General features: G+C 46.0%; 3 protein-coding genes and 1 pseudogene across 7 annotated transcripts in view; 1 reads left to right on the top strand and 3 right to left on the bottom strand.

Moving 5' to 3' along the window:
* rasal2 (RAS protein activator like 2) overlaps positions 1–9,085 on the top strand; it is a 121,585-nt gene extending 112,500 nt beyond the window's left edge. For 4 of the 5 annotated variants that reach the window (XM_078265146.1, XM_078265145.1, XM_078265143.1 and 1 more), the window contains one exon: positions 8,487–9,085. In XM_078265146.1, the coding sequence (XP_078121272.1) occupies positions 8,487–8,654 (168 nt within the window). In that variant the 3' untranslated portion in view covers positions 8,655–9,085. Of the gene's footprint in view, positions 1–5,124; positions 5,156–8,486 lie in introns of all 5 variants that reach the window. The other variant, XM_078265144.1, reaches the window with a different exon arrangement.
* Positions 9,086–12,276: 3,191 nt separating this feature from the next.
* LOC144527213 (tripartite motif-containing protein 16-like) lies at positions 12,277–13,961 on the bottom strand. The gene has a single exon (XM_078265173.1). It carries the CDS (start codon positions 13,945–13,947, stop codon positions 12,277–12,279), a length of 1,671 nt encoding a protein of 556 aa, XP_078121299.1. The 5' UTR covers positions 13,948–13,961.
* Positions 13,962–16,342: 2,381 nt separating this feature from the next.
* Positions 16,343–18,725, bottom strand: LOC144527212 (E3 ubiquitin/ISG15 ligase TRIM25-like). The gene has a single exon (XM_078265172.1). It carries the CDS (start codon positions 18,702–18,704, stop codon positions 16,944–16,946), a length of 1,761 nt encoding a protein of 586 aa, XP_078121298.1. The 5' UTR covers positions 18,705–18,725; the 3' UTR covers positions 16,343–16,943.
* A 2,213-nt stretch (positions 18,726–20,938) lies between these two features.
* LOC144527211 (tripartite motif-containing protein 16-like) lies at positions 20,939–23,375 on the bottom strand (annotated as a pseudogene).
* Between the last annotated feature and the right edge of the window lie 3,844 nt (positions 23,376–27,219).

Below are 27,219 nucleotides of genomic sequence, written 5' to 3'. Positions count from 1 at the left end.
CATTTTTAGGCCTTTATTTTGACAGGACAGCTGAAGACATGAAAGGAGAGAGAGAGGGGGAATGACACGCAGCAAAGGGCCGCAGGTCGGACTTGAACCTAGGCCCACTGCGTCGAGGAGTAAACCTCTATATATGGGCGCCCGCTCTACCAACTGAGCTACCTGGGCGCCCGCGTAATTGCATTTTGAGTGGCCAGGTTTGGGCCGCAGACCTTGAGTTTGACACACGTGCTTTAAGGGGTTTGATGTGCAGCAGCCGAGGATCCTGGGAGATTAAAGCAGCAGCAGTCTGTATGGCGAGTGGATAGTGTCATTCCAGGATAACCAGGAGAAGCAGCAGGCTCCCCGTCTCCGCCAAACAGTGTGGATTTTTGAATTGGTTTAATAGGGATTGCAGACGAGAGACCAGTGGCGAGTAGGCGGCGAGTGCATGTCAGAAACATTTTCCGACACGACGTGGCGATGGCGTATGTTAGAATTCCCATACAAATGTACGTCTGAACTACGTACGTCGCCTACAAATGTGTGAAAGACGCCTTCACTGTCTAACGACGTCTGAACTACGTACGTCGCCTACAAACGTGTGAAAGACGCCTTCACTGTCTAACGTCTGAACTACGTACGTCGCCTACAAACGTGTGAAAGACGCCTTCACTGTCTAACAACGTCTGAACTACGTACGTCTCCTACAAACGTGTGAAAGACGCCTTCACTGTCTAACGACGTCTGAACTACGTACGTCGCCTACAAACGTGTGAAAGACGCCTTCACTGTCTAACGCCTGAACTACGTACGCCGCCTACAAACGTGAAAGACGCCTTCACTGTCTAACGACGCCTGAACTACGACGTCGCCTACAAACGTGTGAAAGACGCCTTCACTGTTCTAACGCCTGAACTACGCACGTCGCCTACAAACGTGTGAAAGACGCCTTCACTGTCTAAAGACGCCTGAACTACGTACGTCGCCTACAAATGTGTGAAAGACGCGCCTTCACTGTCTAACGTCTGAACTACGTACGTCTCCTACAAACGTGTGAAAGACGCCTTCACTGTCTAAAGACGCCTGAACTACGTACGCCGCCTACAAACGTGTGAAAGACGCCTTCACTGTCTAACGCCTGAACTACGTACGCCGCCTACAAACGTGTGAAAGACGCCTTCACTGTCTAACGACGCCTGAACTACGTACGCCGCCTACAAACGTGTGAAAGACGCCTTCACTGTCTAACGACGTCTGAACTACGTACGTCGCCTACAAACGTGAAAGACGCCTTCACTGTCTAACGACGCCTGAACTACGTACGTCGCCTACAAACGTGTGAAAGACGCCTTCACTGTCTAACGTCTGAACTACGTACGTCGCCTACAAACGTGTGAAAGACGCCTTCACTGTCTAACGCCTGAACTACGTACGCCGCCTACAAACGTGTGAAAGACGCCTTCACTGTCTAACGCCTGAACTACGACGTCGCCTACAAACGTGTGAAAGACGCCTTCACTGTCTAACGCCTGAACTACGTACGTCGCCTACAAACGTGTGAAAGACGCCTTCACTGTCTAACGCCTGAACTACGTACGCCGCCTACAAACGTGGGAAAGACGCCTTCACTGTCTAACGACGTCTGAACTACGTACGTCGCCTACAAACGTGTGAAAGACGCCTTCACTGTCTAACGACGCCTGAACTACGTACGTCGCCTACAAACGTGTGAAAGACGCCTTCACTGTCTAACGCCTGAACTACGTACGTCGCCTACAAACGTGTGAAAGACGCCTTCACTGTCTAAAGACGCCTGAACTACGTACGTCGCCTACAAACGTGTGAAAGACGCCTTCACTGTCTAACGCCTGAACTACGTACGTCGCCTACAAACGTGTGAAAGACGCCTTCACTGTCTAACGACGCCTGAACTACGTACGTCGCCTACAAACGTGTGAAAGACGCCTTCACTGTCTAACGACGTCTGAACTACGTACGTCGCCTACAAACGTGTGAAAGACGCCTTCACTGTCTAACGCCTGAACTACGTACGTCGCCTACAAACGTGTGAAAGACGCCTTCACTGTCTAAAGACGTCTGAACTACGTACGCCGCCTACAAACATGTGAAAGACGCTCACTGTCTAACGACGCCTGAACTACGTACGTCGCCTACAAACGTGTGAAAGACGCCTTCACTGTCTAACGCCTGAACTACGTACGTCGCCTACAAACGTGTGAAAGACGCCTTCACTGTCTAAAGACGCCTGAACTACGTACGTCGCCTACAAACGTGTGAAAGACGCCTTCACTGTCTAACGACGCCTGAACTACGTACGCCGCCTACAAACGTGTGAAAGACGCCTTCACTGTCTAAAGACGCCTGAACTACGTACGTCGCCTACAAACGTGTGAAAGACGCCTTCACTGTCTAACGACGCCTGAACTACGTACGTCGCCTACAAACGTGTGAAAGACGCCTTCACTGTCTAAAGACGCCTGAACTACGACGTCGCCTACAAACGTGTGAAAGACGCCTTCACTGTCTAACGACGTCTGAACTACGTACGTCGCCTACAAACGTGTGAAAGACGCCTTCACTGTCTAACGACGCCTGAACTACGTACGTCGCCTACAAACGCGTGAAAGACGCCTTCACTGTCTAGACGTCTGAACTACGTACGTCTCCTACAAACGTGTGAAAGACGCCTTCACTGTCTAACGTCTGAACTACGTACGTCGCCTACAAACGTGTGAAAGACGCCTTCACTGTCTAAAGACGTCTGAACTACGTACGTCGCCTACAAACATGTGAAAGACGCCTTCACTGTCTAACGACGTCTGAACTACGTACGTCTCCTACAAACGTGTGAAAGACGCCTTCACTGTCTAACGTCTGAACTACGTACGTCTCCTACAAACATGTGAAAGACGCCTTCACTGTCTAACGTCTGAACTACGTACGTCGCCTACAAACGTGTGAAAGACGCCTTCACTGTCTAACGACGTCTGAACTACGTACGTCGCCTACAAACGTGTGAAAGACGCCTTCACTGTCTAACGTCTGAACTACGTACGTCGCCTACAAACATGTGAAAGACGCCTTCACTGTCTAACGTCTGAACTACGTACGTCGCCTACAAACATGTGAAAGACGCCTTCACTGTCTAACGTCTGAACTACGTACGTCGCCTACAAACGTGAAAGACGCCTTCACTGTCTAACGACGTCTGAACTACGTACGTCGCCTACAAACGTGTGAAAGACGCCTTCACTGTCTAACGACGCCTGAACTACGTACGTCGCCTACAAACGTGTGAAAGACGCCTTCACTGTCTAACGTCTGAACTACGTACGTCGCCTACAAACGTGTGAAAGACGCCTTCACTGTCTAACGACGTCTGAACTACGTACGTCGCCTACAAACGTGTGAAAGACGCCTTCACTGTCTAACGTCTGAACTACGTACGTCGCCTACAAACGTGTGAAAGACGCCTTCACTGTCTAAAGACGTCTGAACTACGTACGTCGCCTACAAACGTGTGAAAGACGCCTTCACTGTCTAACGACGTCTGAACTACGTACGTCGCCTACAAACGTGTGAAAGACGCCTTCACTGTCTAACGGCGTCTGAACTACGTACGTCGCCTACAAACGTGTGAAAGACGCCTTCACTGTCTAAAGACGTCTGAACTACGTACGTCGCCTACAAACGTGTGAAAGACGCCTTCACTGTCTAACGTCTGAACTACGTACGTCGCCTACAAACGTGTGAAAGACGCCTTCACTGTCTAAAGACGTCTGAACTACGTACGTCTCCTACAAACGTGTGAAAGACGCCTTCACTGTCTAACGTCTGAACTACGTACGTCTCCTACAAACATGTGAAAGACGCCTTCACTGTCTAACGTCTGAACTACGTACGTCTCCTACAAACGTGTGAAAGACGCCTTCACTGTCTAACGTCTGAACTACGTACGTCGCCTACAAACGTGTGAAAGACGCCTTCACTGTCTAACGTCTGAACTACGTGCGTCGCCTACAAACGTGTGAAAGACGCGCCTTCACTGTCTAAAGACGTCTGAACTACGTACGTCGCCTCCAAACGTGTGAAAGACGCCTTCACTGTCTAACGACGTCTGAACTACGTACGTCGCCTACAAACGTGTGAAAGACGCCTTCACTGTCTAAAGACGTCTGAACTACGTACGTCGCCTACAAGCGTGTGAAAGACGCCTTCACTGTCTAAAGCGTCTGAACTACGTACGTCGCCTACAAAGCGTGTGAAAGACGCCTTCACTGTCTAACGACGTCTGAACTACGTACGTCGCCTACAAACGTGTGAAAGACGCCTTCACTGTCTAAAGACGTCTGAACTACGTACGTCTCCTACAAACGTGTGAAAGACGCCTTCACTGTCTAACGACGTCTGAACTACGTACGTCGCCTACAAACGTGTGAAACACGCGCCTTAACGAAGGTATAGTCACAAGATATATGATCAAAATCATAAAAATAACAGTGTTAGTGACAGTTGCGTCCACTTCTTGCCCAAAATGAACCTCAATTCACTCAAAAAATACAAACAAATGAACTACTAAGGGTGTTCTCTTAACGTTTAATCAAATATGAAGGTGCTTGAGTGACATTTACCCATTACGGAATAAATAAGTCAGTGATTTGGCTGGTCTTAGCTCTGCTGGGTTATAAGTTGTATATAATAAAGTGTATACATGCATACATATACACATACGTGTATATATATATATATATGTGTGTGTGTAAACAGATCTATGAAGCTTAATAAACAGAAAGGCAAATAGTGTAAATGATCCAGTAGATGGCGCCAATGTTCAATCAATGTTAGTGTTACAACGCATTCTTCCAACAGTGAGCTCACATAAACTGATGTCCTACAATTAATTAATCGTATTATACTGTCAGTACTTTTAGAGCAACTTGTATAATGGATAAAGGGCCTAGAACATGTATTGAATGACTTAAAATACATTTAAACCTATAGGCTATAACATAGGCTTACTGTACACACGACAGTCTCCTTCGGTAGGTTATTCGTGGCACTATCCACTCGCCATAAGTCAGTTTCTAGTTCTTGTTCTCATCGTCTCTTCGCTGGTTTCAGGTCAGTAACGGATGTGAAATTAACCAATCAGGCAAGTAGTGACTGTAGCCCCGCCCCCTCCCTCACCCCCCACCCACCCCTGTCCCACCGCCAACACACCTGAGCAGCCAATCACAGAGCAGAAGAGCCACGCTATGAGCTGGTTTTCTTTCCTTTTGGCTGCTGTTCCCCCCCACACCCCCCTCCCTCCCTTCACACCCCCCACCCCCACCCCCGGGTTTACTCAGACTGCTCAGGATCACTCAGCTGTTTCTGCGCTCTCAGTTTCTGAGCAGGGGGGGGGGGGGGGGGATAGAGACAGAGAGCATTTAAGTCCCGCCCCCACCGGAGGGGAAACAACGCTCCACTCTGTTGACTTGTAGTGCGTGAAGGTTTCCTCCTCTTTATTCCGTCTGCTAGCAAACAACAGAAACATGCCTAAAAGCTGCTGTGTGCTGATATTCACTCCCAACAATGTAAAGAACCCAGAACATAAGTTTTTATAAGCTGCTGACCCGAAAAACTGAGCTTTTATGAAGACAAAAGTGGACACAGACGCGAGGAATCAGCAGAGAGAATGGAGAGACACTCAGATAACGTTATGTCTGATGTTACATGTGTTGGCTTCACTTACAGACAGTTAGTTAGTTAGGCTAAAACTAACATTTGGATGTTCGATCTGGTAACAAAATGCTGCAAACGTAACGTTTGCTTTTCAATCTTTGACATTAGTCCAGTTTTAAGTGACAACGCTGTCATTACTCTAAGTGTCTGACAACATTATGAAAGGATCCCTACAGAGATAGACCTTTAAAACCTCTTTAAGACCTTTCTGTTTAACCAGAAACAGCTCTGAAGTCGCTAACACTAAACCCACCAGACTCCATTTAAAAAAGCAGTACTTTTAGCGTGTATAGAGCCAACATGTTTCCACATGTAAATCTGTAAACCATGTGTTTATTTCATCTTAAACTAGAGTTGTGATGGTTGGACAAGTGGAAAGACGACCCTAAAACAGCTTTTCGTAGTTTTATTTAGTTTCTGTGGACTGTGAATGAAGTGTGTTTTACGATGCTAAAATGACTGATTATTTACATGGAGTCTGGTGGGTTTAGCGAACACAATTTCGCGGATGTTTTTATGTTTAAAAAAAGGGATCTTACTCTTTAACAGAGAGGTCGACCTCCTTAGAAATCCTTTCATAATGTTGTCAGACACACAGAATAATAATCTGAGTCTGTCAGCGGCAACAACAGAACTTTTGGGAAGGTAAATATAAGCTGGACAATTGTCCCGTTAGCTTATATTGTAGCTTGTTTCTCCATCTCTCTTAATACTGGACCAATGTCACAGACTGTTGTTCCCATCAGACACTCAGACGGGATAGAAGAGGAGAAAACCTTCACACAATACAAGTCAATGGAGAGCGGAGAGTTGTTCGACTGTGTGTGTGTGTGTGTGTGTGTGCGCGTGTGTCTCTCTCTGTGTGTGTCTGTGTGTGTGTGTGTGTGTGTGTGTGTGTGCGTGTGTCTCTCTCTGTGTGTGTGTGTGTCTCTCTCTGTGTGTGTGTGTGTCTCTGTGTGTGTGCGTGTCTCTGTGTGTGTGTGTGTGTGTCTGTGTGTGTGTGCGTGTGTCTCTCTCTGTGTGTGTGTGTGTGTGTCTCTCTGTGTGTGTGTGTGTGTGTGTGTGTCTGTGTGTGCGTGTGTGTCTGCGTGTGTGTGTGTGTGTGTGTGTATATATGTGTGTGTGTGTGTGTGTGTCTGCGTGTGTGTGTGTATATATATATGTGTGTGTGTGTGTGTATATATATGTGTGTGTGTATATATGTGTGTGTGTGTGTGTGTATATATGTGTGTGTGTGTGTGTGTGTATATATGTGTGTGTGTGTGTGTGAGACCTGATGGGCTCCATCTCTATCAAATATCAGTTTGACTTCCTGCTGAAAAACTGCCGCAGAGCTTCAGTCTCACTTTTCAGTTTTTTTTGGCTGTTTATTTCCCGCTCCTCAAACGTTGTCCGGATGTTTTTCACCGTTTGATTCTGTCGGGTCAAAGACGCATCACAGCTGCACTCATAACTTAAAAATCATCATAAAGTAACACGCGTCCCGTGTTTCCTTTAGGATGTTTTGGGGGCAGGTCTGTCCAAACACCAAAAATATTATATATATCTATGTTCTACTTGTTAAACTGGACGGGTCCTCTACTAATGTTCCCCCGTTGAACAGTGTCTTTAAGCCATGTACCCCCTAACCAGTATATATATATATATATATATATATATATATATATATATATATATATATATATATATATATATATATATATATATAGTGGGGAGTCTATAAAGAGGAAGAATACAGCGATGTCAGCGATAGATTTACTAAACTACAGCCTTGAACCTGGACAACATTTTGCAAAAAATGTCACGTACCCCCTGCAGTCCCCTAGAGTACCCCTAGGGGGACACGTACCCCCTGCAGTCCTCCAGAGTACCTCTAGGGGGGACACGTACCCCCTGCAGTCCTCTAGAGTACCCTCTAGGGGGACACGTACCCCCCTGCAGTCCTCCAGAGTACCCTCTAGGGGGGACACGTACCCCCCTGCAGTCCTCCAAAGTACCTCTAGGGGGACACGTACCCCCTGCAGTCCTCCAGAGTACCCCTAGGGGGACACGTACCCCCTGCAGTCCTGCAGTGTACCCCTAGGGGGACACGTACCCCCTGCAGTCCTCTAAAGTACCTCTAGGGGGACACGTACCCCCTGCAGTGTACCACTAGGGGGACACGTACCCCCTGCAGTCCTCCAGAGTACCCCTAGGGGGGACACGTACCCCCTGCAGTCCTCCAGAGTACCCCTAGGGGGGACACGTACCCCCCTGCAGTCCTCCAGAGTACCCTCTAGGGGGACACGTACCCCCCTGCAGTCCTCCAAAGTACCCCTAGGGGGACACGTACCCCCTGCAGTCCTCCAGTGTACCCCTAGGGGGGACACGTACCCCCTGCAGTCCCCTAGAGTACCTCTAGGGGGACACGTACCCCCTGCAGTCCCCTAGAGTACCTCTAGGGGGACACGTACCCCCTGCAGTCCTCTAAAGTACCCCTAGGGGGACACGTACCCCCTGCAGTCCTCCAGAGTACCACTAGGGGGACACGTACCCCCATTTGAGAACCACTGGTCTATCTGAATGTTATTTTATACATTTTAGGAACATTAATTAAAGATGTCTGGCGACCAAACGTGACTTTTAGAGGAAGCTGTTTTGAGATAGTTTCGTCGTCTTCCAACCTCAGGAGGAAGTGAAGCGATGTGTTTTTAACCCGACAGTCAGGTTGTTGTATCCCACCTGTCAGTCTGACTTCCTGTCCGTCTCTGTCCAATCAGGAGAGGCGGATCGTCTCCCTGGACGCGGCGAACTCGCGGCTGATGGCGGCGCTGACGCAGGTGAAGGAGCGGTACAGCGCGCCCAACCTCCGCAACGGCCTGTCACCCAGCAACCCCACCAAACTGTCAATCACTGAGAACGGAGAGTTCAAGAACAGCAGCTGCTGATTGGCCGCCAGGACGCCGAGAGGCGGGGCTTAAACTCTTAAAGCTGCAGAGACAGAATGTACAAATACGAGTGTAAATACTGAAGGTTTGATCTGTTGAGTGTGTGTGTGTGTGTGTGTGTGTGTGTGTGTGTGTGTGTGTGTGTGTGTGTGTGTCACAGAAGCACAGTGAGAACGAAACAAACCAAAAAACGAAAACGCACTCAAATGTTTTTTTTATTTTATTTGAATCTTCCGGTTTTGTTGCTGTTGAAGTTCATTTCATTTTTTTAGAGTGGAGTTTTTTTACCTGACGAGTTGTTTTTGGGGTTTTTAATTTATTCCTCCACGTCGTTGCTGATCTACTGAACCCCCTCCTGTAGGATGAGGGTCAAAGGTCACACCCCCCTGTCTGCTGTCCCACCTTCACAATAAAAGCTGCCTGAAAGATGAGTGCTCTCTCTCATTTCTTGTTCTTTCGTCTCCATGAAAAAAAGGGTTTAAAAAAGGAGAAGACGCTGAATGTCTGAACAACCATAAAATAATCGTTTGTTGCAGTACTATTTGCATGATGCCCTGAATCCAGGATTTAGCTTCTGATTGGGCTGAATATTGGGCTTGTTGACGGGGTTGGGTTTCTGCTGAACCCTACGCTGTCACTCCGCGCTACGCTGGTCGACGTAATGACGGCGCCGTTGATTACAGGAAGGTGTTTACGTAGGTAGAGCTTCAATGCAGCAGGCTGAGAGGAAGTGGAAATGGAACTGGTGAGCAGAAAAAGTGTTGTTTGGCAGTACTTTCAGTCAAAAGAAGGCCATTCAAGTCCAGCTACATGTTCAATCTGCAATGCTGATTAGTCTGGTGGTGGCGAGGACCCTAAACAATACACAACATCACCGCTGTTACAACATCTGGTATGAAACATCTGGAAGAATACGAGCTGAGCATGAAGGAATCTACAGACAGCAGCCAGAATGCAGCAACTTCAGGTACGGCAAAGGAAGGACAGTCACTGTTTACTTCATTAATGTGTTGACTGTGTTCATGGACTGAGGACGGGACGAGGACTCAGCAGAACCTCAACCAGGGGGTTCAGGACTCAGCAGAACCTCAACCAGGGGGTTCAGGATTCAGCAGAACCTCAACCAGGGGGTTCAGGACTCAGCAGAACCTCAACCAGGGGGTTCAGGACTCAGCAGAACCTCAACCAGGGGGTTCAGGATTCAGCAGAACCTCAACCAGGGGGTTCAGGATTCAGCAGAACCTCAACCAGGGGGTTCAGGATTCAGCAGAACCTCAACCAGGGGGTTCAGGACTCAGCAGAACCCCCAAAAATCTGGATTTGGTGCATCCATAACTATTACGTTTTTGTGCGCGATCACAGAAGACTTGTATCATGTGGACGCGCTGACAGTTTTGTCGTCATTACTTAGAAATCCTCATGGGGGCGAGAGAAACTACGCACTATAGCTTTAACGTGTACTTAACTTAAAATCAAATGGTGTTTTTAAGGGTTGCTTTTTGTTTTTTCATTATGTTCAATTTTCTTAGGAGTTGCTCTTTGCTTTTATTTTGAAAAGACGCCACCGGAAGTCATCGGCGTGTATCCTGATTCTCTTGAACGTGACTCTCCAGGTGAGTTGAGCGTAGTCACGTTTGTTCGGTGGTGTTGTCGGCATTCTCCGGTATTTTCCGTCTGTTTCCCCCCTCAATAGCAGCAGGTGTGTCGTCGACAGATCAACAACAAGAGGAAGTGATGTTGGAGCTGTCACCAACCTTCAAAATAAAAGTCGTACTGATGGTCAAAAAAAACGATCTGAAGTGAAATGATGTTAAAATATTTTCCATAATAAATAAATAAATGCTGCACCAACATGTTTTTTTGTTTCAAGACCATTAACTAAGTATGTTCTGATTGTATTTGTTGTTCAAATAAAACAATAAGGTTATGACTTTTTCGACATACTATAATATGACATTTTTCGACATACTATAATATGACATTTTTCTGACATACTATAATATGACATTTTTCGACATACTATAATATGACATTTTTCGACATACTATAATATGACATTTTTCGAAATACTATACTATGACGTTTTCAGAAATACTATGACATTTTTCGACATACTATAATATGACATTTTTCGACATACTATACTATGACTTTTTTCGACATACTATACTATGACTTTTTCCGACATACTATAATATGACATTTTTCGACATACTATACTATGACTTTTTCTGACATACTATAATATGACATTTTTCGACATACTATACTATGACTTTTTCCGACATACTATACTATGACTTTTTCTGACATACTATAATATGACATTTTCTGACATACTATAATATGACATTTTTCGACATACTATAATATGACTTTTTCTGACATACTATAATATGACATTTTTCGACATACCATACGTTGACTTTTTCTGACATACTATAATATGACATTTTTCGACATATTGACATATGACGTGAGCGCTGAGCGAGCAGGTACAAGTGTACGAGTAGTACCTGCTCTGACACTGGGCAGTTGCACCCCTGTTGGTACATATGCACAAACAACAGTCAGAGTTTTCCCCCCCACAACCCGCAGGCGTAAGGAGGCGACCCTTTCGTCCACTGGGGTGAACTCCAACGTAGCGGCGCTCAGCCGGGGCTTGCGAGTATCCCCACACCCGCCCGGTGCCTGGGCAACTCCAGAGAAGAAAAGAGTCCAACCCCTATCCAGGAGTATGGTTCCAGAACCGAGACTGTGCGTAGAGGTAAGCCCCACCAGATCTATTTGGTAGCACTCCACCTCCCGCACAAGTTCCGGCTCCTTCCCCCACAGAGAGGTGACTTTCCACGTCCCCAGAGCCAGCATCTGCTGCTTGGGTCGAGGCCCCTGACCTTCAATGCCACCCATGCACACCCGACCCCAGCAGTTCCTCCCACAGGTGGTGGGCCTATGGGATGGAGAGGGAGGTGCCACGTTGCTTCTTTGGGCTGTGCCCAGCCGGGCTCCGTGGCAAACCCGGCCTCCAGGCGCTCGCTGACGAGCCCTCCATCTGGGCCTGGCTCCAGACAGGGGCCCCGGGCTTCCTCTACCTCTTCCTCGTTTACTCATAGGGTTTTTGAACCATTCTTTGTCTGGCCCCTCATCTGAGACCACTTTGCCATGGGAGACCCTACCAGGAGCACCAAGCTCCAGACAACACAGCCCTCAGGTTCATAGGGACACACAAACCTCTCCACCACAATAAGGTGATGGTTCCCGGAGAAAATAATGACATAAAAGACAATAATGAATAATCTCTTTCATTTTGATCAGGATAAACAGATACATGTGATTATAGATTTCTGTACAAACGTCCACAAAGAGAACAAAGTATAGAGGATACAGGATGTTTGGTGATTTCTCTCTACAGACCCATGATGTGGAAGAGAAACAACAACATACAAATACATAGATACAAATACTCATCAAACATTTAGAGAGCAGAGAAGATTTCATGTATGACTGGCAGCTGATCTCTGTGCAGTGAGGAAATGTCACAACAATCAGCTCTCAGCAACAGACATGGAGACTAAATAAGTTGAAGAGTTAAGACACAGATTAACCCTTAAATGACTTCTGTCTATTTCAGTTTACAAAACTCAGCAGTGCCTCCAGGAGAATAATAAAGCCGCAGTCCAGCATAGAGCGGCTGAGTGAATGTGGTCTGGACTCTGTGGAGGAGAGTCATGGTTTCAGAGACGCTGTAGAAGGACAGAATACCTGCACTGTGATCCAGGTACACTCCTATTCTGGAGGACACACGACATGAGATGAGAGTTTGGACATTGTTATACCAAAATGAATGACTATTTTTTTCGCAACATAACGCCCAAGATTTGTCATTTAATCCAAATACACATTCATACCAGCTCCCTGCTCTGCTGATATTCTTGTATGCGACTGCTACACGAATTCCTACTCCTCTCCTCTCCACCTCCCAGTAACAACGTCCAGTCAGACTCTCTCTACTCAGGACCTGAGGCCATAGAGTGAATCTGTCTGGGTGACTAGAATAAGACTGTTGTTGTCTGATTCTTGTTGCTTTTCTGTTCCCCTCAGATAATAACAGATGTGTGTATGCTGTGTTTGGGTCCAATGTGATTTCACGTGAATATTTTAAGAAGTCAGCTCTGGTCTTGGGCTCTGGTTGTGGTAGTGAAACGTCCACTTCAGTCCCCGTCAGTGAGACGTTTGTCCACTCCTCTCTCAGAACGTCCTGTAGTTTATCTCTGACTTCTGACACGGCCGCTGTCACATCTTCAAAGCAGCTCAGAGGACGGATATGGATGCTGGATGTTGATTGGCTGAGTGGTGACAGTGAGGGGTAGTTGTGTAGAAACTGGTTGTGATCCTCTGTGTGTGAGAGCTTCTTCAGCTCAGCGTCTTTCCTCTTCAGCTCAGTGATCTCCTGCTCCAGCTTCTCCTGAAGCTCTTTGACTCGACTCACTTCACTTTTCTGCTGGGATCTGACCTGCTGCTTCACATCAGAGCTTCTTTTCTCCAGGAGACGGATCAGCTCAGTGAAGATCTTCTCGCTGTCCTCCACTGCTTTATCAGCAGAGAGATCGATGGCCTCCGCCTGCTGTTGAAGCAGCTTCACATCTTTCTCCCTGTCCTGGATTCTCTGCTGGATATTTAGTCGACTCCCCTCGAGCTTTTTCTGCCTCTCAGTCCTTTCTGCTGCAGCTGAGACTGTGTCGTGGCCTTTATGTTCATCCATTAAGCAGAGATAACAGATAAGCTGCTGATCAGTACGGCAGAAAATCTTCATCACCTCATCATGACGAGAGCAGATGTTCTCCTGGAGCTTCTTGGACGGCTCCACCAGTTTGTGTTTCTTTAGTTGAGGAACATCATAATGAGGCTGGAGGTGTTGGTCACAGTAAGACATCAGACACATCAAACAGGACTTGATGGCTTTCAGTTTCCTCCCGGTGCAGACATCACAGGCCACATCTTCAGCTCCAGCATAGCAGTGATCAGCAGGAGTAGCTTGGAGTCCAGTCTTCTTCAGCTCCTCCACTAAAGCTGCTAACATGGTGTTTTTCAGCAGGACAGGCCTCGGTCTGAACATCTTCCTGCACTGAGGACAGCTGTGGATGTTCTTACAATCCTCTCCATCCCAGTGGCTTTTAATACAGTTCATGCAGTAGTTGTGTCCACAGGAAGTAGTCACCGGATCCTTCAGTAAATCCAGACAGATAGAACAAGAGAAGGTCTCCTGGTCCAGCTGAACTCCTTTCTGCGCCATTTCACCTCTCAGTAACAACTGTCTGACTGTGACTGATCTGTGACTGTTTTATCAAGTCCTTCAGGTCCAAGGTTCAGCTTTATTGATATTACACAACACAGGAAGCGATTATAAAGCTTTAGTACCTTCCAGGAAGAGGAGCTGCATTTTGAGTTTGGACTTTGATCATCAGTTAAAACCTGCTCCACATCTGAAAACATGACATGACGTTTTAAGTTGTAAAATGACTCCTTGGCTCCCCAGGTTTTGGTGATGGTTCTATATTTCTCTAACTCTTCTTCAAAGTCTGTTAACGTTTCCTTTACTGGTTCAAAAATACCTGATCGACAACAGGAAGTTATCAAACTAAACTGTCATATAAAAAACTTAAATTGCTGTATAATAATCTTCTCACAAGTTTAAATGATGAAATCCTAGAATGTGTGTGAAAAGTATCAGAGGTAAGTACTCTGAACACAGGTGCATCACAAGGTGCCATTTCATCACCTTTGTTATTTTCTCTGTAAACCACTCAGTGTGAAATCCAACCCTGACTCTTTAACTTCCTACAGTGTGCTGACGATGTGGTACTGGTTGGCCTTCTGTGTGAGGGGGACTCTGCAAAAGGTTGTACATCACTTAATTATGTCATTTATCTGCAGCAGATGTGTGACGAGGGTGTGTTTAATACATTAAGGTAAACATAGAAATTGTCTTATCAAGAAACACACAACACACTCCTGATAAGCTTCAACCTTTGATCATTACTGTATCCCCAGAAATATTCAGGAGTTTTAAATGTGTTGGAAATGTGATTGATGGCCGCCTTAAAACACAGAGAACTGACTATATTTTTAAAGTGCTCATATTATGCTTTTTGGCTTTTTCCATTTCCTTTATCGTTATATATCTTTTTTGTGCACGTTCTAGGTTTACAAAGTGAAAAAGCCCAAAGTCCCCCCCAAAGGGACTTACCATCTCCAACAGAAAACACTGTTCACAAACTGCTGCAAACAGCTCTATTGTAGTCCAGCCTTTACTTCAGAGACAAACGTGGTCACTTTGGAACACACGTTATAATGCTCGCCTAGCTGCTCGCCCTCATACTCTGCTTCTGACTGGCTAGTAGTCCTTACCTAGGTACTGTCAGGGCACGCCCTCATACTCTGCTTCTGACTGGCTAGTAGTCCTTACCTAGGTACTGTCAGGGCACGCCCTCATACTCTGCTTCTGACTGGCTAGTAGTCCTTACCTAGGTACTGTCAGGGCACGCCCTCATACTCTGCTTCTGACTGGCTAGTAGTCCTTACCTAGGTACTGTCAGGGCACGCCCTCATACTCTGCTTCTGACTGGCTAGTAGTCCTTACCTAGGTACTGTCAGGGCACGCCCTCATACTCTGCTTCTGACTGGCTAGTAGTCCTTACCTAGCTACTGTCAGGGCACGCCCTCATACTCTGCTTCTGACTGGCTAGTAGTCCTTACCTAGGTACTGTCAGGGCACGCCCTCATACTCTGCTTCTGACTGGCTAGTAGTCCTTACCTAGGTACTGTCAGGGCACGCCCTCATACTCTGCTTCTGACTGGCTAGTAGTCCTTTCCTAGGTACTGTCAGGACACGCCCTCATACTCTGCTTCTGACTGGCTAGTAGTCCTTTCCTAGGTACTGTCAGGGCACGCCCTCATACTCTGCTTCTGACTGGCTAGTAGTCCTTTCCTAGGTACTGTCAGGGCACGCCCTCATGCTCTGCAACTGAAAAGCTAGCAGTACTTACTGCGTATGTGTGACTCCCAACAAAGATGGAACAGAAGTGAGATGTCTCACTCTGTAGCTAAAACAGAGAGCTCAACACACAGGGTGAAAAGAGGAGCTGCAGCAATGTGCAGTACAACAAAAATATGGTGTTTTCTGAAAATTAAACCACATAAACCTATTCTGGTACAACCTCCAAATACAATTATGAACCTGAAAATGAGCAGAATATGAGCACTTTAACTAAAACATGCAGACAACCCGAGTAGTTGGGAATGTGAGATTTGAGGCTAAACGTTAAAAATGTCTGACTTTATTTCCTATTAAACAACATTAAAATACCTTTACCAAATGTAATGAATCAACTACACAATATCTGTTGTCTTAGGTGTGTCATGACCTTTAAGTCTGTGTTTAAATCATCTTTATTTACTCAGTTCACAAAGAAAATGTTGGTTGTAAAAAGCAACAAGTGATAGAAAACTGCTAATTTCTCTGTGAAAAAGCTGTTTTAGTGAGAAAAGTAGAAAGGACCGAGACTGACTCTGTACTTCATGGGGTTTCAGGAGGAAAACGCCTCAGTTATAATCTCATATCAGTTTCACATTTACTCCATCAGCTTTGTATGAAACCCTGGAATCAAGACAAGAAGAAAATACTTTGTTCATGTTAGTTTATTCATCATTTAATCTTCAGTTTGTTCTCACATCCCATCAGTAAAGTATGTTCTATAATATTTATGTACAGATTCACTTCATCAACACAATCAGTGTGTTTGACTCAGATATGTTAAAGACAATAATGAATAATCTCGTTATTATGATCAGGATAAACAAATAAATGTGATTACAGATTTCTTTACAAAGAGAACAAAGTATAGAGGATAAAGGAGGTCTGGTGCTTTCTGTCTTTAGACCGATGATGTGGAAGAGAAACAACAACGTACAAATACATAGATACAAATATTCATCAAACATTTAGAGAGCAGAGAAGATTTCATCCTCAGTTCAGGTCAACAAACATCATCATGAGCAGTGATAGCCTCCGTGGTTAAACAGACTCAGGAAGGAACGCCACCTAACGAAACACAAACATTTACACAACAACTAATGACAAGATGTCAAAGGACATCCCATAATGTTTGACTGACAGCTGATCTCTGTGCAGTGGAGAAATGTCACAACAATCAGCTCTAAGCAACAGACATGGAGACTAAATAGGTTGAAGAGTTAAAACACAGAGATTAACCCTTAAATGACTTCTGTCTATTTCAGTTTACACAACTCAGCACAGTCTCCATTTAAAGATCCAAACAAGACGTTAAACCTTAGTCCAGCATAGAGCGGCTGAGTGAATGTGGTCTGGACTCTGTGGAGGAGAGTCATGGTTTCAGAGACGCTGTAGAAGGACAGAATACCTGCACTGTGATCCAGGTACACTCCTACTCTGGAGGACCCAGGACCTGAGACGGGAGTTCGGACATTGTTGTAATAAAAGTAACTGCTACTGTCTAAAGCCCAGGATTTGTTATTTCGTCCAAATCCACATTCAGTCATCCCCCCTGCTCTGCTGATATTCTTGTATGTGACTGCTACAGAAATGTTACCTCTCTTCTCCACCTCCCAGTAACAACGTCCAGTCAGACTTTCTCTACTCAGGACCTGAGGCCATACAGTGAATCTGTCTGGGTGACTAGAATAAGACTGTTGTTGTCTCATTACTGTTGCTTTTCTGTTACCCTCAGAAAATAACAGCTGTGTGTGTGCTGTGTTGGGGTCCAGTGTGATTTCTTGTGAAGATTTTAAGAATTCAGCTCTGGTCTTGAGCTCTGGTTGTGACAGTAAAACGTCCTCTAGAGTCAGCAGGGGCATAGCAAAAACATCTGGTCCCTGTACATACACATTCTCTGTAGGCCCCTTCCAGCATCTCAAATCTTTGTGGTCCCTTTTTACCGCCAGTCCTACAGTCCTTCCTGTCAGTAAGACGTTTGTCCACTCCTCTCTCAGAACGTCCTGTAGTTTATCTCTGACTTCTGACACGGCCGCTGTCACGTCCTCAAAGCAGCTCAGAGGACGGATATGGATGCTGGATGTTGATTGGCTGAGTGGTGACAGTGAGGGGTAGTTGTGTAGAAACTGGCTGTGATCCTCTGTGTGTGAGAGCTTCTTCAGCTCAGTGATCTCCTGCTCCAGCTTCTCCTGAAGCTCTTTGACTCGACTCACTTCACTTTTCTGCTGGGATCTGACCTGCTGCTTCACATCAGAGCTTCTTTTCTCCAGGAGACGGATCAGCTCAGTGAAGATCTTCTCGCTGTCCTCCACTGCTTTATCAGCAGAGAGATCGATGGCCTCCGCCTGCTGTTGAAGCAGCTTCACATCTTTCTCTCTGTCCTGGATTCTCTGCTGGATATTTAGTCGACTCCCCTCGAGCTTTTTCTGCCTCTCAGTCCTTTCTGCTGCAGCTGAGACTGTGTCGTGGCCTTTATGTTCCTCCATTAAGCAGAGATAACAGATAAGCTGCTGATCAGTACGGCAGAAAATCTTCATCACCTCATCATGACGAGAGCAGATGTTCTCCTGGAGCTTCTTGGACGGCTCCACCAGTTTGTGTTTCTTTAGTTGAGGAACATCATAATGAGGCTGAAGGTGTTGGTCACAGTAAGACATCAGACACATCAAACAGGACTTGATGGCTTTCAGTTTCCTCCCGGTGCAGACATCACAGGCCACATCTTCAGCTCCAGCATAGCAGTGATCAGCAGGAGTAGCTTGGAGTCCAGTCTTCTTCAGCTCCTCCACTAAAGCTGCTAATATGGTGTTTTTCAGCAGGACAGGCCTCGCTGTAAACGTCTGCCTGCACTGAGGACAGCTGTAGCTGTACTTACAATCCTCTCCATCCCAGTGGCTTTTAATACAGTTCATGCAGTAGTTGTGTCCACAGGAAGTAGTCACCGGATCCTTCAGTAGATCCAGACAGATAGAACAAGAGAAGGTCTCCTGGTCCAGCTGAACTCCTTTCTGCGCCATTTCACCTCTCAGTAACAACTGTCTGACTGTGACTGATCTGTGACTGTTTTATCAAGTCCTTCAGGTCCAAGGTTCAGCTTTATTGATATTACACAACACAGGAAGCGATTATAAAGCTTTAGTACCTTCCAGGAAGAGGAGCTGCATTTTGAGTTTGGACTTTGATCATCAGTTAAAACCTGCTCCACATCTGAAAACATGACATGACGTTTTAAGTTGTAAAATGACTCCTTGGCTCCCCAGGTTTTGGTGATGGTTCTATATTTCTCTAACTCTTCTTCAAAGTCTGTTAACGTTTCCTTTACTGGTTCAAAAATACCTGATCGACAACAGGAAGTTATCAAACTAAACTGTCATATAAAAACTTAAATTGCTGTATCATAATCTTCTCACAAGTTTAAATGATGAAATCCTAGAATGTGTGTGAAAAGTATCAGAGGTAAGTACTCTGAACAGAGGTGCATCACAAGGTGCCATTTCATCACCTTTGTTATTTTCTCTGTAAACCACTCAGTGTGAAATCCAACCCTGACTCTTTAACTTCCTACAGTGTGCTGACGATGTGGTACTGGTTGGCCTTCTGTGTGAGGGGGACTCTGCAAAAGGTTGTACATCACTTAATTATGTCATTTATCTGCAGCAGATGTGTGACGAGGGTGTGTTTAATACATTAAGGTAAACATAGAAATTGTCTTATCAAGAAACACACAACACACTCCTGATAAGCTTCAACCTTTGATCATTACTGTATCCCCAGAAATATTCAGGAGTTTTAAATGTGTTGGAAATGTGATTTGATGGCTGCCTTAAAACACAGAGAACTGACTATATTTTTTAAAGTGCTCATATTATGCTTTTTGGCTTTTTCCATTTCCTTTATCGTTATATATCTTTTTTTGTGCACGTTCTAGGTTTACAAAGTGAAAAAAGCCCAAAGTCCCCCCCAAAGGGACTTACCATCTCCAACAGAAAACACTGTTCACAAACTGCTGCAAACAGCTCTATTGTAGTCCAGCCTTTACTTCAGAGACAAACGTGGTCACTTTGGAACACACGTTATAATGCTCGCCTAGCTGCTAGCATGGCACGCCCTCATACTCTGCTTCTGACTGGCTAGTAGTCCTTACCTAGGTACTGTCAGGGCACGCCCTCATACTCTGCTTCTGACTGGCTAGTAGTCCTTACCTAGGTACTGTCAGGGCACGCCCTCATACTCTGCTTCTGACTGGCTAGTAGTCCTTACCTAGGTACTGTCAGGGCACGCCCTCATACTCTGCTTCTGACTGGCTAGTAGTCCTTACCTAGCTACTGTCAGGGCACGCCCTCATACTCTGCTTCTGACTGGCTAGTAGTCCTTACCTAGGTACTGTCAGGGCACGCCCTCATACTCTGCTTCTGACTGGCTAGTAGTCCTTACCTAGGTACTGTCAGGGCACGCCCTCATACTCTGCTTCTGACTGGCTAGTAGTCCTTACCTAGGTACTGTCAGGGACACGCCCTCATACTCTGCTTCTGACTGGCTAGTAGTCCTTACCTAGCTACTGTCAGGGCACGCCCTCATGCTCTGCAACTGAAAAGCTAGCAGTACTTACTGCGTATGTGTGACTCCCAACAAAGATGGAACAGAAGTGAGATGTCTCACTCTGTAGCTAAAACAGAGAGCTCAACACACAGGGTGAAAAGAGGAGCTGCAGCAATGTGCAGTACAACAAAAATATGGTGTTTTCTGAAAATTAAACCACATAAACCTATTCTGGTACAACCTCCAAATACAATTATGAACCTGAAAATGAGCAGAATATGAGCACTTTAACTAAAACATGCAGACAACCCGAGTAGTTGGGAATGTGAGATTTGAGGCTAAACGTTAAAAATGTCTGACTTTATTTCCTATTAAACGACATTAAAATACCTTTACCAAATGTAATGAATCAACTACACAATATCTGTTGTCTTAGGTGTGTCATGACCTTTAAGTCTGTGTTTAAATCATCTTTATTTACTCAGTTCACAAAGAAAATGTTGGTTGTAAAAAGCAACAAGTGATAGAAAACTGCTAATTTCTCTGTGAAAAAGCTGTTTTAGTGAGAAAAGTAGAAAGGACCGAAACTGACTCTGTACTTCGTGGGGTTTCAGGAGGAAAACGCCTCAGTTATAATCTTATATCAGTTTCACATTTTCTCCATCAGCTTTGTATGAAACCCTGGAATCAAGACAAGAAGAAAATACTTTGTTCATGTTAGTTTATTCATCATTTAATCTTCAGTTTGTTCTCACATCCCATCAGTAAAGTATGTTCTATAATATTTATGTACAGATTCACTTCATCAACACAATCAGTGTGTTTGACTCAGATATGTTAAAGACAATAATGAATAATCTCGTTATTATGATCAGGATAAACAAATAAATGTGATTACAGATTTCTTTACAAAGAGAACAAAGTATAGAGGATAAAGGAGGTCTGGTGCTTTCTGTCTTTAGACCGATGATGTGGAAGAGAAACAACAACGTACAAATACATAGATACAAATATTCATCAAACATTTAGAGAGCAGAGAAGATTTCATCCTCAGTTCAGGTCAACAAACATCATCATGAGCAGTGATAGCCTCCGTGGTTAAACAGACTCAGGAAGGAACGCCACCTAAAGAAACACAAACATTTACACAACAACTAATGACAAGATGTCAAAGGACATCCCATAATGTTTGACTGACAGCTGATCTCTGTGCAGTGGACAAATGTCACAACAATCAGCTCTCAGCAACAGACATGGAGACTAAATAGGTTGAAGAGTTAAGACACAGAGATTAACCCTTAAATGACTTCTGTCTATTTCAGTTTACACAACTCAGCACAGTCTCCATTTAAAGATCCAAACAAGACGTTAAACCTTAGTCCAGCATAGAGCGGCTGAGTGAATGTGGTCTGGACTCTGTGGAGGAGAGTCATGGTTTCAGAGACGCTGTAGAAGGACAGAATACCTGCACTGTGATCCAGGTACACTCCTATTCTGGAGGACACAGGACCTGAGACGGGAGTTCGGACATTGTTGTAATAAAAGTAACTGCTACTGTCTAAAGCCCAGGATTTGTTATTTCGTCCAAATCCACATTCAGTCATCCCCCCTGCTCTGCTGATATTCTTGTATGTGACTGCTACAGAAATGTTACCTCTCTTCTCCACCTCCCAGTAACAACGTCCAGTCAGACTTTCTCTACTCAGGACCTGAGGCCATACAGTGAATCTGTCTGGGTGACTAGAATAAGACTCATTACTGTTGCTTTTCTGTTACCCTCAGAAAATAACAGCTGTGTGTGTGCTGTGTTGGGGTCCAGTGTGATTTCTTGTGAAGATTTTAAGAATTCAGCTCTGGTCTTGAGCTCTGGTTGTGACAGTAAAACGTCCTCTAGAGTCAGCAGGGGCATAGCAAAAACATCTGGTCCCTGTACATACACATTCTCTGTAGGCCCCTTCCAGCATCTCAAATCTTTGTGGTCCCTTTTTACCGCCAGTCCTACAGTCCTTCCTGTCAGTAAGACGTTTGTCCACTCCTCTCTCAGAACGTCCTGTAGTTTATCTCTGACTTCTGACACGGCCGCTGTCACGTCCTCAAAGCAGCTCAGAGGACGGATATGGATGCTGGATGTTGATTGGCTGAGTGCTGACAGTGAGGGGTAGTTGTGTAGAAACTGGCTGTGATCCTCTGTGTGTGAGAGCTTCTTCAGCTCAGTGTCTTTCCTCTTCAGCTCAGTGATCTCCTGCTCCAGCTTCTCCTGAAGCTCTTTGACTCGACTCACTTCACTTTTCTGCTGGGATCTGACCTGCTGCTTCACATCAGAGCTTCTTTTCTCCAGGAGACGGATCAGCTCGGTGAAGATCTTCTCGCTGTCCTCCACTGCTTTATCAGCAGAGAGATTGATGGCCTCCGCCTGCTGTTGAAGCAGCTTCACATCTTTCTCCCTGTCCTGGATTCTCTGCTGGATGTTTAGTCGACTCCCCTCGAGCTTTTTCTGCCTCTCAGTCCTTTCTGCTGCAGCTGAGACTGTGTCGTGGCCTTTATGTTCCTCCATTAAGCAGAGATAACAGATAAGCTGCTGATCAGTACGGCAGAAAATCTTCATCACCTCATCATGACGAGAGCAGATGTTCTCCTGGAGCTTCTTGGACGGCTCCACCAGTTTGTGTTTCTTTAGTTGAGGAACATCATAATGAGGCTGAAGGTGTTGGTCACAGTAAGACATCAGACACATCAAACAGGACTTGATGGCTTTCAGTTTCCTCCCGGTGCAGACATCACAGGCCACATCTTCAGCTCCAGCATAGCAGTGATCAGCAGGAGTAGCTTGGAGTCCAGTCTTCTTCAGCTCCTCCACTAAAGCTGCTAATATGGTGTTTTTCAGCAGGACAGGCCTCGGTATGAACATCTTCCTGCACTGAGGACAGCTGTGGATGTTCTTACAATCCTCTCCATCCCAGTGGCTTTTAATACAGTTCATGCAGTAGTTGTGTCCACAGGGAGTAGTCACCGGATCCTTCAGTAGATCCAGACAGATGGAACAAGAGAAGATCTCCCAGTCCAGCTGAACTCCTTTCTGCGCCATTTCACCTCTCAGTGACGACTGCCTGACTGCGACTGATCTGTTTCATCAAGGGTTTAGTGTTTAAGGTGTGGCTTCCTTGTCATCACACAACACAGGGAGGGGTTATCAAGCTTTTCTACATTCCAGGACGAGGAGCAGTACTTTGAGTTTGAACTTTGAACTTTCCTCATTTAAAATGAAGCCTCAGTTAAAACCTGCTCCACATCTGACTCTTTTATTCAACTGTCATATACATATTTATTACCCTATTATTTATACATTTTGACGGTTCATTTGTGTTAATAAAATACTGCAGTATGCCGTTACTCTAAAATATTAATTCAAAGTTTCTCCTCACTGTTAAACCCTCAACTCCCTTTTTGTTGCGGTCCTTGAGCTAGGCAGTAACAAATGGGGGTCCTGGGTTCATAATCCGGATGAGCCCCCAATCTGTCACCGCCCGACTCAAGACTGGCAACAAAAAAGGCCACACAGAGACGTATAAATCAAAGGAAGTTTATTTAACTCCAACTTACTAAACCATAAGCTGGAGGGGTGTGTTAGTATGAAAGACATCAGTCGTGTCTTAAGGGTGTGAATGTGTGAAAGTATGGTGCTGTTGGATGGTGCTACAAACTAAACAAAGAAATACCAGTATCTGCAAAACAAAGCAGGCAGAGTGTGAGGGGTATTCACACTGAAATACACACTGCTAATTTAAAATGTGACTAAATTAACTGTCTTTATATCTTAAACTACAATTAATGTACCCTAAGTTTAAGCATGTAGACTGTGCATATAGTTAAAATACTTTAATAAACAGTCCATTGTACCGTATTAATGATCATATTAAAAACCATATTTACATAATCAATATGTTTATGAGCAGAAGATTAAAACAAACCGTTTCAGAAAGGATTAAATACATTGAAAAACACAAAGACTTTGAAAAATATCTAAGAAGATTCAGCAGCAAGAAGATTTTAACTTGTTTCAACTGTCCAACTGCGCTGATTGGTGAAAAATGGAGAGCAAGTGAGGAGGGAGCGAATTGCATTACTACTCTCCCTCTGATTGGCTTATCCGGACATTCTTACCCTAAACCTAACCAATCCAAACAACAAAGGCAACGAGTAACAGCCAATCAGAGGCAGAGTAGGGCGGTCATGTCTTCTCCACCCTCATTGTGCTTGTTGCAAAAGGGCTGTGTGCAGTCATTGAGGAAGTGGTTAAAAGTGTTCTGGGTGAACTCTGATGCACAGAAGGTTAAGCCTGATATAGCATAAAAGTGCATTCTGTCACGATGTTACGAGAACAGAAGAGGAAGTTGTACCACACAGATGCCCCGACCCTGGCGCGCGTGTGTGTGTGTGTGTGTGTGTGTGAAGATAACAATTTCTGCCTAGAAACAAGAAGACACCCCCCTGTGAGGGGAGGATAAAAGCCTAAGGGAAAGAATAGTTTGGGACTCACTTCGGACGAGATCTTGGTGGACCGGGCTCTGACTTGATGTCTGTTGCTAGGGAAACTTAGTCTCTGTTTGTGAATCCACAGGTGTGTTGTAACTCTTATGCTGGACTCAGTAAACATTGCTCAACTGAACTCTTCGTCTCAGATTGATCCTTCGGTTCTGGTGAACTTAAGTCCAATAGAAAGAATTTTATTTTAACAAATGGGCCTTACAACTGGCCTCTTCCTCCCTGTCATCTTCATCCTCCTGATCACTCTCTGCCTCTGTCCCTCTCTCTGAATCTGCAGCCTCCTCTTCCTCCCTGTGTCATCTTCATCTGCCTCCTCCTGATCACTCCCTGCCTCTTTCCCTCTCTGAATCTGCAGCCTCCTCTTCCTCCCTGGCATCTTCATCTGCCTCCTCCTGATCACTCTCTGCCTCTGTCCCTCTCTGAATCCCAGCCCTCTTCCTCCCTGCATCCCCATCTGCCTCCCTCCTGATCACTCCCTGCCTCTTTCCTCCCTGAATCTGCAGCCTCTCCTCCCTGGCATCTTCATCTGCCTCCTCTGATCACTCCCTGCCTCTTTCCCTCTCTGAATCTGCAGCCTCCTCTTCCTCCCTGGCATCTTCATCTGCCTCCTCCTGATCACTCTCTGCCTCTGTCCCTCTCTCTGAATCTGCAGCCTCCTCTTCCTCCCTGTGTCATCTTCATCTGCCTCCTCCTGATCACTCCCTGCCTCTTTCCCTCTCTGAATCTGCAGCCTCCTCTTCCTCCCTGGCATCTTCATCTGCCTCCTCCTGATCACTCTCTGCCTCTGTCCCTCTCTCTGAATCTGCAGCCTCCTCTTCCTCCCTGTCATCTTCATCTGCCTCCTCCTGATCACTCCCTGCCTCTGTCCCTCTCTCTGAATCTGCAGCCTCCTCTTCCTCCCCTGTCATCTTCATCTGCCTCCTCCTGATCACTCTCTGCCTCTGTCCCTCTCTCTGAATCTGCAGCCTCCTCTTCCTCCCTCTGTCATCTTCATCTGCCTCCTCCTGATCACTCTCTGCCTCTGTCCCTCTCTCTGAATCTGCAGCCTCCTCTTCCTCCCTGCCATCTTCATCTGCCTCCTCCTGATCACTCTCTGCCTCTGTCCCTCTCTGAATCTGCAGCCTCCTCTTCCTCCCTGGCATCTTCATCTGCCTCCTCCTGATCACTCTCTGCCTCTGTCCCTCTCTCTGAATCTGCAGCCTCCTCTTCCTCCCTGTCATCTTCATCTGCCTCCTCCTGATCACTCTCTGCCTCTGTCCCTCTCTCTGAAATCTGCAGCCTCCTCTTCCTCCCTGTCATCTTCATCTGCCTCCTCCTGATCACTCTCTGCCTCTGTCCCTCTCTCTGAATCTGCAGCCTCCTCTTCCTCCCTGGCATCTTCATCTGCCTCCTCCTGATCACTCCCTGCCTCTGTCCCTCTCTCTGAATCTGCAGCCTCCTCTTCATCCCTGTCATCTTCATCTGCCTCCTCCTGATCACTCTCTGCCTCTGTCCCTCTCTCTGAATCTGCAGCCTCCTCTTCCTCCCTGTCATCTTCATCTGCCTCCTCCTGATCACTCTCTGCCTCTGTCCCTCTCTCTGAATCTGCAGCCTCCTCTTCCTCCCTGTCATCTTCATCTGCCTCCTCCTGATCACTCTCTGCCTCTGTCCCTCTCTCTGAATCTGCAGCCTCCTCTTCCTCCCTGTCATCTTCATCTGCCTCCTCCTGATCACTCTCTGCCTCTGTCCCTCTCTGAATCTGCAGCCTCCTCTTCCTCCCTGTCATCTTCATCTGCCTCCTCCTGATCACTCTCTGCCTCTGTCCCTCTCTCTGAATCTGCAGCCTCCTCTTCCTCCCTGTCATCTTCATCTGCCTCCTCCTGATCACTCTCTGCCTCTGTCCCTCTCTCTGAATCTGCAGCCTCCTCTTCCTCCCTGTCATCTTCATCTGCCTCCTCCTGATCACTCCCTGCCTCTGTCCCTCTCTCTGAATCTGCAGCCTCCTCTTCCTCCCTGTGTCATCTTCATCTGCCTCCTCCTGATCACTCCCTGCCTCTTTCCCTCTCTGAATCTGCAGCCTCCTCTTCCTCCCTGTGTCATCTTCATCTGCCTCCTCCTGATCACTCCCTGCCTCTTTCCCTCTCTGAATCTGCAGCCTCCTCTTCCTCCCTGACATCATCTGCCTCCTCCTGATCACTCCCTGCCTCTTTCCCTCTCTGAATCTGCAGCCTCCTCTTCCTCCCTGGCATCTTCATCTGCCTCCTCCTGATCACTCCCTGCCTCTTTCCCTCTCTGAATCTGCAGCCTCCTCTTCCTCCCTGGCATCTTCATCTGCCTCCTCCTGATCACTCTCTGCCTCTGTCCCTCTCTCTGAATCTACAGCCTCCTCTCTCTCTCTCCCTCTGACACTCTCTGCATCTGCCTCCTCCTGATCACTCTCTGCCTCTGTCCCTCTCTCTGAATCTACAG

This window comes from Sander vitreus, chromosome 12 (assembly GCF_031162955.1).
Source record: "Sander vitreus isolate 19-12246 chromosome 12, sanVit1, whole genome shotgun sequence".
Lineage (NCBI taxonomy): Eukaryota > Metazoa > Chordata > Actinopteri > Perciformes > Percidae > Sander > Sander vitreus.
This window is presented reverse-complemented; position numbering and strand designations above follow the sequence as displayed.